The sequence below is a fragment of the Lolium rigidum genome, unplaced genomic scaffold (assembly GCF_022539505.1).
Source record: "Lolium rigidum isolate FL_2022 unplaced genomic scaffold, APGP_CSIRO_Lrig_0.1 contig_20234_1, whole genome shotgun sequence".
Classification (NCBI taxonomy): domain Eukaryota; kingdom Viridiplantae; phylum Streptophyta; class Magnoliopsida; order Poales; family Poaceae; genus Lolium; species Lolium rigidum.
This window is the reverse complement of record NW_025899957.1, coordinates 23064-32847: the sequence shown is the minus strand read 5'-3', so window position 1 is coordinate 32847 and position 9784 is coordinate 23064. Positions and strand designations below refer to the sequence as shown.

Sequence of the window (9784 nt, the reverse complement as noted above, 5' to 3'; positions counted from 1 at the left end):
GTTCTCAGAAACCCTGTTCAATTCTGATAGAAATATCATGTTTGAGATCCATAGCAGGGGTTTTGCTGATTCAAAACACGATATGCGAAATTTGCAGTAAATGCCATATGCTCTTCAGATTTGAGAAACAAAAATCAGAGTATTCTAGAAGATGAAAATAGTCATGACAAATGCAGAGCGTACATCTTTACATTTGTGCGTATGCAACTAATGAAACAAAATAAGAAAAAGCTTGCTGGGACCACCCTGTTTTGTCTCTCAGTCGTCAGTGTGAAGAAGGTGCCTCCTGATTGTGCTGACAATTTATAGTGGGGTTTTTTAGGTTCTCTCTACTCGCAATAGATTATCTCTGATCTTTTAGTATTTTGGATACAAGTTCAGGTTTTGATGATTTTTTGCCTGAACAAGAAGATGATCTATGAAGAACAGAAAGAGGGATAGGTGAGGATGCTAGGAAGCCGTTCGCCTTGATCCAATGCAGGATGGTTCGCACCATGTCCGCCTGGTCTTTAAGTAACCCTTCGCCGCTTGGTGATCCATTCGTCACCGGCCACCCGCTTATTGGCCCTGCATCTTCTCTTCGGCCTTGGGGCTGGGTCTTCATTGGCGGCAGGAGCAGTGGTGGGAACTAGGCTGCAAACAGGTCTCGTGGTCTGATCTCTGGCGACAGTCTCATTCTTCAGCAGGGTCGTGATCTGGTCTCCAGTGAGAGTTTCATCCTTCAAAAGTGCGTTGGCTAGCGCATGAAGCTCCCACGTGTGTGATGTGAGAATCGTTTTTGCGTTGGTGTAAGCCTTGTTCAGTAATGCTTTCACCTCACCATCAACCAGGGTTGACGTTTGCCAGCTCATGGTCTTCGCATTCCAACCGCCCTCCTTGTCGTAGGAAACAGGGCCGACCACCTTGCTCATACCATGCCTGGCGACCATGTCTGTCGCCAGCTGGGTCGCCGTGCTTAGATCAGATAAAGCAGCAGTGCTCACCTCGCTCTCTCCAAATATAAGCTCCTCGGCCACCCGGCCTCCCATGAGGAAATCCAATTCTGCCAGCATCTTCCTCCTTGAGTATTTGTACTCATATTCTTCGTCTGCCAGTTGTGTCACCATGCCAAGAATATACCCCCTGGGAACAATGGTAGCCTTGTGGATAGGACCGGTACCATCCGTGTGGATAGAAACAATGGCATGCCCTCCCTCATGGTACGCAATCATCTTTTTGCAGCTATCAGGCATCCCAACTGATTTGCGCTCGCTGCCCATGATGAGTGTGTCTGTGGCATACTCGAGGTGATCCATCGCAACAGCTTCTGCTCCATCCTTAGCAGCCTTGAGAGCGGCATAGTTCACCAGGTTTGCGAGGTCTGCACCTGAGAAGCCACGAGTCCCCTTTGCAGTGGTCTTAAGATCCACATCATTGGCTTTCAAGACCTGCGAAGGAAAAATTCATGTAGAAAGAGTTAAAGTTTTCTCAACTGAGGCTGCGAAGACAACTAGGATTTTTGGATGGAGTACAAACCTTCGACATATGAGCCTCAAGGATCTGCCGACGGCCCTCAACATCTGGGTAAGGAATCTTAACGTGACGGTCAAAACGCCCAGACCTAACAAGGGCTTGATCTAGAGAATCGAGGGAGTTGGTCGTGGCAACCACCATGACCCCATCGTTCTGCTTGAAGCCATCTAGCTCGGTGAGCAGCTGGTTCAGGGTGTGCCTCTGCCCTGTTTGCTTATTTATGTCTCTGCTCCCAGCAATGACATCAATTCCATCGATGAATATTATGCAGGGAGATCGTTTCCTTGCTGCACTGAAGAGCTCTCTCACTCTTTTAGCCCCAGCACCAACGTACTCACCCTCAAATTCGCTGCCGCTGCAGGCGAAGAATGGGACGCCAACTTCCCTGGCCAGAGCCCTTGCCAACATTGTTTTCCCGTTGCCAGGTGCGCCGACTATCAGAACACCTCTCGGGAGCTTGCAGCCGAGGCGTGTGAAACGTTTAGGCACTACAGGAATGGAGCTATATGCCGAGGGCCGGGAACCCTCGGCGTAGCATGCTTTGGCCCTCGGCGTAGGCTATGCCGAGGGCCGCCCTCGGCATAGCTCCTCGGCATGTAAGTCCCTCGGCAAAGGCACTATCGCCGTCGGCGTATCCCGGCCCTCGGCGTAGCACGCTACGCCGACGGCAAAACCCTCGGCATAGACTTTTAAAAAATTCAAATTTTCCGTTTCCAAAAAATTTCAAAAAAAAATATTCGAAAAAAAAATATTTTTTTCTATATGCCGACGGCAAAACCCTAGGCATAGACATTTAAAAATTTAAAAATTTTAATTTCTTTTACACAATTTTTTTCTTTTTTTTTCTTGTTTATCTTTCACCCAATACACTTTTAATTCTAACTACACTTAATCTTATGTCAAACTACAATCATGGTTAAACTTCCCAGTCGGTCACCCATCCTCACACTACTCTAGCCTCAGCACGCTTAACTTCTTGGTTCCATTCGAATGAACTTCCATTATAGAATTGACACCTCTTGCTGATAATAATAGCATATCAACCCTATTAACCCTTGAACCGTGATGCACACTTCTTTATTTTTGAATCCCAAACAATTACTTAAGTAGACAACAATGAATATTTATAAGTAATAATAATATTGAATTCAAATAAAAATAAAATAATTTTATTTTTTGGTCTTTTTTTCTATTTAATATTGAATAATTAATATCTTTAAATCGGAAAATCAAAATTCCACAAATAATATGTCTAAATCGATCAGAAAAATGAGAGGAATCTAAATATAATATACATATCATCATTTGAACCTAAAAATTAGAGGAATCCAAATATGACGCCCAATTTGCCATGTGGCCAAAACAACCCCCTCGCGAGATGCGAAATGGCCGTATCGGGCGGGCTGGTGCACCGTTCGCCAACACGCTAAACGGACAAAAATTAGCACATAAAGTGATGTGTTATAGACATAAAAACATTTTTTGCGGAATTTATTGAGTGACGGAAAGTGTACCCCTAGTTCAAATCCGGTCAGTTCCGGCGGATTCGGCGGGACACCGCAGGAAGGCTGCATGGATTCCCGGATAGCTAGCGCGCACATATGGCATGTGATATGTGGTGCGAAGGCGGTGTCCTACCACTACGCGGAGGTCTCGCGCAATACTAAAATACGCCCCATGTAGTCGCTTCACAAAATAAACCCGTTTTGGCACCCCGAAAATGAAAAAACCATCGCCCATCGGTCGGATTGGAAATCCGCTCCCGAGGCCTTGCTTCCCATCCCGGGGACCACGCACATGCCAAATATGGCCTCGTTCCGACAAACTATGCGGTGTCACGGGCCGTTTCCTACTCATTTGCCCTAAAAGGCATAGAACTCCGGACGTGATAGCCCTGTTTGTGAAGGGTTTTCCAAAATAATTGCCGTATCCTAATTCCGACTTTTGGAGTGGTTATTAGGACACATAAAATGACGCCACGCGGCTCCGCGGGATTTTCTGACTTTGTTTAAATTGTCATTTGGCCAAAACGGGCCCCCACGGAGATGCGGTATGTCCGTACCGGGCGCGCTGGTGCACCCATTTACCATCGCGCTAAACGGACAAAAATTGGCACATAAACTGATATGTCATAGACATAAAAACATTTTTTGCGGAATTTATTGAGCGACGGAAAGTGTAGCCCTAGTTCAAATCCGGTCACTTTCCAGCGGATTCGGCGGGACACCGCGAGAAGCCGCATGGATTCCCAGATAGCTAGCGCGCATATATGGCATGTGATATGTGGTGCGAAGGCGGTGTCCTACCACTACGCAGAGGTCTCGCGCAATACTAAAATGCGCCTTATGTAGTTTCTTCACAAAAAAACCCGTTTTGGCACCCCGAAAATGAAAAAACCATCGCCCATGGGTCGGATTGGAAATCCGCTCCCGGGGCCTTGCTTCCCATCCCAGGGACCACACACGTGCCAAATATGGCCTCGTTCCGACAAACTATGCGGTGTCACGGGCCGTTTCCTACTCATTTGCCCTAAAAGCCATAGAACTCCGGACGTGATAGCCCTGTTTATGAAGGGTTTTCCAAAATAATTGCCGTATCCTAATTCCGACTTTTGGAGTGGTTACTAGGACACATAAAATGACGCCATGCTGCTCCGCGGGATTTTCTGACTTTGTTTAAATTGTCATTTGGCCAAAAGGGGCCCCCACGGAGATGCGTTATGGCCGTACCGGGCGCGCTGGTGCACCCATTTACCATCGCGCTAAACGGACAAAAATTAGCACATAAACTGATATGTCATAGACCTAAAAACAATTTTTGCGGAATTTATTGAGCGAAGGAAAGTGTAGCCCTAGTTCAAATCCGGTCACTTTCCAGCGGATTCGGCGGGACACCGCAGGAAGCCGCATGGATTCCCAGATTGCTAGCGCGCACATATGGCATATGATATGGGGTGCGAAGGCGGTGTCCTACCACTACGCAGAGGTCTCGCGCAATACTAAAATACGCCCCATGTAGTTCCTTCACAAAAAAACCTGTTTTGGCACCCCGAAAATGAAAAAACCATCGCCCATGGGTCGGATTGGAAATTCGCTCCCGGGGCCTTGCTTCCCATCCCAGGGACCACGCACGTGCCAAATATGGTCTCGTTCCGACAAACTATGCGGTGTCACGGGCCGTTTCCTACTCATTGCCCTAAAAGCCATAGAAATCCGGACTTGATAGCCCTGTTCGTGAAGGGTTTTCCAAAATAATTGTCGTATCCCAATTCCATCTTTTGGAGTGGTTACTAGGACACATAAAATGATGCCATGCGGCTCCGCAAGATATTCTGACTTCGTTTAAATTGCCATCCGGCTAAAACGGGAACCCGAGAACATATAAGAAAGTGATTGAATTGTTTCTATGTTAACATGTTATTCTACATGATTCAAATATGCATGATTTTGACATAAACGGATAGAGGATGTTTTTCTGAACATTTTGATACCTCATACGCATTTTTCTGACATCCTATGAATTAGTTATGATTTTTACAAAATTAGACAAATTTGAAAAATAGCCTACGCCGAGGGTGGCCGTCGGCGTAGCCCTGCATACGCCTAGGGCCAAAGATATGCCGAGGGCTGCCCTCGGCGTAGAGATCGCTACGCCGACGGCCACGTTTCGCCGAGTGTTGAAAGGGCAGGCTGGCCTGGCCGGGCCATACGCCGACGGCCCCGACTTTTGGCCGTCGGCGTATAGCCTGGCCCTCGGCATAGCCTCCCATTCCTGTAGTGAGGGTCACGCATGTACTGGATTATGTCCTCGAACTCGGCTTTAGCTCCATCGATCCCCTTGACATCACTAAACTTTGTGGTTGAATCCTTCACCTCTTTTGTCGAACCATCAAAGGCACTCCAAAGATGGTTCCAAAGTTGGCCAACGAAGCCTGACCCGTACCAGCCTTGTTGGTTTATATGGACACCACCTCCTGCATTGAGCATGCCCCAATCAGACCAGTTTGCACACAAGAAACTTACGAATGGCAACAACAGGAGTCAGAAAATTAAGGTGTCACGGATCACATAAATATCAAATCAATTCTACCCATGTTAAGTTGTAGTTCAAGCAGCGGACAAAAAGAAACAACCATTCGTACCTGCATTTGTAGTGGTTGCATCCGCCGCAGGTGCTCTGGAAGAAGGAAATATGGCGGTCACAGCACACTCCTCCATAACAACGTCGTTTGCCTGCTGCGTCGTCGCGGCCTGTGACACAACCACACACAGATATTTAGTCGAGGGAAACAGAACACTGGTGTACTCTGACAACAAGTGAGAAACACTGGATGAGATTTGCTAATCCATAAGCTGGCCGGCACCCACTGCAAACACCAGTGCTCTACTTCTTAAGTACTATATACAACCAATGCCTCTTGGCTTCATAGCCGATGTTCATGCAATAGTAAGTCGTGTAGAATTCAATTGAAAAAATAAATTGGCGTCAGTCTGAAACTCAGATAGCTTTTTGCAGTCGATGAGCATCAGGCCATCAACTACAGAGAATTAAGTAATAAAATGCACCGTGCTCCTTTCATAGTCGAGCAGGCCCATTAGACCCAAGATTTGATGAATAAAGCTAAGATGAATAGGAAGACCTTGGAGAGAGGGAGCCTGCAGGCCATGGTGGACAGGACAGGAGGTGTTTCTGGAGATTTAGCTCAAGAAGAAGAAAGGATTTGGTCGAAATTTCCGTTGCTCGGCCGGACACCAACACCAAGTCTCCAGTTCGCCTACCTAGTAATGTAACCACGCCCGCGAGTTAACTACATCGATCGATCGATCAGACGTGATGTGTGTTTCTAGGACTCTGATCTTGTATATGCATCGGGACGAAGAGTAGTAGTAGCAATCAATTTCTAGAACATGGCAAGTTAGACGGGAGAGGAAGGTTTCAGAGACGGGAGAGACATGCGGGGAGTTTGTCGGCCAGATTCGGAGAAAGGTTCCTACCAAATTAGGAGGAGAACCCAACACATACGAATCACCAAATTAGATCCTGAATTTCGGTGGACAAGGCTTTAATTCGAACGATATCATACTGCGTCGTACCTGTGGATTCTGGAGAAGAAAATGAGGCGGAGTCGCGTTCACTCACCTGCAAGACAGAAACTAGTGCTCAGTCCTGGCCTGGTTCCGATTGGTTCCACCTCGCGGCGGCGCGGTCACGCTGGCCGGAGCAGAGTACTGTGACGTGGCGAGCACATGGTGACGCCGTTGACGATCGGGGTTGGGCTGCCTGTCCCCGGACCAACGCCGACACCGCGAATCTGTTCTGGGCTGAGGCGAGTTGGTCGGCGTTGGTCTGGTCCAGCACGGGCACGGCGGGTACCTCCATCCATGCCATCACAAGCGGTGCCCCGCCGGTCCTATCCACCGGACTGGCTCCGGCGGATTCGACTGGAGCATAGACCTGTTGCGCCATGGCTTGGGCCTAGCGTGGTGGGGAGTCAAATCGCTCAGTCGACCGATTCCCGTCAGGTCAACATAGGCGATGGTGGGATTCCGGTGAGGCCAGTTCTCATGTGCGGGCTCATTTTCTATATTTTCGTCTCAAAATGCCATCAAACTCAGATAAGCGGTATCACTGCCTCAAAAGAAAAAAAAATACTCCGTACATGGTATCAGAAAACCGGAAATTGTATTTATATATCCTCTTGCACAATCACAAAGGTCCTATTCAGTATAGTGGAAATCTTGAGGTATATTCAAGTTTTTGATCCAAAATAAGCAAGAGTTTATCTAATTCAGAATACAATATGTAAAAAGTGCAAACAACGTCGCATTCTCTTCAGAATTGAAAAAAATAGAAGTAAACCAAATCAAGACCGTACATCTCGTTACATTGATGTTCATGCACATGAGGAATCAATCAAATAAGAAAAAGGGAAATCCTCTTAGAGCAAAATCTGTTTTGCTAATCCAATACTAGAGCGAAGGTGTTTCTTGATTCTGCTGACTATTGCTTGGCGAAACTAGCTGCTTGATCTGGTCTCCGGTGAGGGTTCCATGCTCAAGGAGGGCATCAGCTACCACATGAAGCTCCTTGATGTGCGCCGTGAGAATCTTTTTCGCGTTCTTGTAAGCCTTGGTCAGTAATTCTTTCACCTCCTCATCGACCAGGGCTATTGTATGCCCGCTCACAGTTGTCATCTTCTTCCCAACCCCGCCGTCATCGTTGTTGCCATAAGAAACAAAGCCGACTCGCTGGCTCATACCATATTTTGTGACCATCTCTGTCGCCAGCTGAGTTGCCTCACTTAGATCAGACAAGGTGCCAGAGGTCACCTCAGTGTTTCCAAATATAAGCTCCACAGCCACTCTGCCTCCCATGAGGATATCTAATTTCGCCAGCATCTTCCTCCTTGAGAATTTATACATATCTTCTTCCTCTGGTAGCTGTGTCAACATGCCTAGAGTGTTTCCCCTCGGGACAATGGTAGCCTTGTGGATAGGATGAGCACCAGCAGTGTGGATAGCAACAAGGGCCCTCCCTCCCTCATGGTAAGCAGCCATCTTCCTGCAGTTATCAGGTATCACTGCCGATTTGCGCTCGCTGCCCATCATGATCTTGTCCTTGGCGTATTCAATGTGATGCATCATAACCGCGTCTGCCCCATCCTTGGCAGCCTTCAGAGCAGCATCATTTACCAAGTTTGTAAGGTCTGCACCTGAGAATCCTGGTGTCCCCCTCGCAATGGTCATCACATCCAAACCCTTGGCTTTGACCTGAAAAAAAAACATAGGGTCAGATCAAAGTCATGCACTAAAGAGCGCAAAGATAACTTGCCTTTTTTAAGAGAGTTTGTACCTTTAATATACAACCCTCGAGGATCTGTCGCCGACCCTCAACATCTGGATTAGGAACCTGAACATGACGGTCAAAACGCCCAGGCCTAACAACGGCTTTATCTAGCGACTGTGGAAAGTTGGTCGCTGCAAGAATGATGATCCCGTCATTCTGCTTGAAGCCATCCATCTCAACAAGCAGCTGGTTCAGGGTCTGCCTCCGCGACTTTGAATCATCTGAGTTCCTGCGCCCAGCAACGGCGTCGATCTCATCGATGAATATTATGCAAGGGGACCGCTTCTTTGCTGCATTGAAGAGCTCTCTCACTCTTTTAGCCCCAACACCCACATACTTCTCCTCAAAATCGCTCCCACTGCATGCGAAGAACGGGACACCAGCTTCCCCAGCTACAGCCCTTGCCAACATGGTCTTCCCTGTGCCAGGTGGGCCCACAAGCAGAACACCCTTTGGAAGCTTGCCACCAAGGCGTGTAAAATGCTGCAAATTAAGCATGCTAGATTAGCAACTCGACCAGCATGAAGAAAACAGAAAATAAAAGGAGTCCTGAATCAAAACACCCCCCTAAATGCATGCTTGTTAACTATGATGGTAATGTCTCTCACCTTGGGATTTCTTAGGTAGTGAACTATGTCCTCGAGCTCAGCTTTGGCTTCATCAACTCCCTTCACATCTTTGAATTTCGTGGTTGACATCATTGACACGTCGTTCACAGCATCGAATTTATCTTTTTTTTCATGAACCGTGTTGACATAACTGGAATTCATGCTTGAATCCACATTATTCAAGTTACCACTTTTTTCATTGACCCCCCTGGAATTCATGCTTGAATCCACATTATTCAAGTTACCACTTTTTTCATGGACCCCCCTGAGATCATTGACCTTGGTACTTAGTTCCACGGGCGCTCTCTTCACACCATAAAACTTGCGATATTCTTCCTCCGAATCAATCTTCAATGATTTGTCGATAGGATCCTTTTTACCGACAGAGATTATGGTGCCTTGCTTATTCAATCTGTCAATCATAACGTTACCGGCGTAGATTAAAAGGCCAGTAGCTGCAATGGTCCGCAAGGTAGGCCAAAGCTCCTTGCTTAATTGGCTTGTGAACGTGTCTCCTGCAGAAAATAAGTTGTAAAACAAATCCCAATGTCATTTGTGCGTCGGAGAAGAAAAGGCATCTTAAAAGAAATGTGTGAAAGGAAAACGACGGTTAACCTTTAGCTTGCAATTCAAGACTGACGAGGGCTTTTACGTACTCGGAGAGAGCTAAAGCATTCGATGAATTATGACTTTCGAAGTCACGTACAACTCTTTCTGCACGAGTGCGATTAAACTCTTCGAAAAACGAAAAAGGGTTAGAGTGCAGGCCCCGTGACCTCTGACTGGCAAAGCTCGATCGATGTACCCTGTGCAGGTTT

The 9784-nt window shown here is 47.1% G+C and overlaps 2 protein-coding genes across 3 annotated transcripts; both read right to left on the bottom strand.

Annotated features, from left to right (window-relative positions):
- Positions 1-438: 438 nt before the first annotated feature.
- LOC124680565 (ATP-dependent zinc metalloprotease FTSH 4, mitochondrial-like) lies at positions 439-7078 on the bottom strand. Of its 2 annotated transcripts, XM_047215620.1 has the most exons (5): positions 6652-7078; positions 5654-5762; positions 5295-5485; positions 1516-1998; positions 439-1427 (listed from the first exon to the last, which is right to left on the bottom strand). In XM_047215620.1, the coding sequence occupies exons 2-5, from the start codon at positions 5727-5729 to the stop codon at positions 510-512; spliced, it is 1668 nt and encodes a 555-aa protein (XP_047071576.1). In that variant the 5' UTR covers positions 5730-5762; positions 6652-7078; the 3' UTR covers positions 439-509. The 2 variants fall into 2 exon arrangements, with proteins under 2 accessions (XP_047071576.1, XP_047071577.1); XM_047215621.1 differs by lacking the exon at positions 6652-7078 and having other exon boundaries at positions 5654-6596.
- A 377-nt stretch (positions 7079-7455) lies between these two features.
- Positions 7456-9784, bottom strand: LOC124680559 (ATP-dependent zinc metalloprotease FTSH 4, mitochondrial-like). Its single transcript, XM_047215611.1, has 5 exons — positions 9582-9784; positions 9228-9481; positions 8967-9170; positions 8365-8841; positions 7456-8282 (listed from the first exon to the last, which is right to left on the bottom strand). Exons 2-5 carry the CDS (start codon positions 9387-9389, stop codon positions 7482-7484), a joined length of 1644 nt encoding a protein of 547 aa, XP_047071567.1. The 5' UTR covers positions 9390-9481; positions 9582-9784; the 3' UTR covers positions 7456-7481.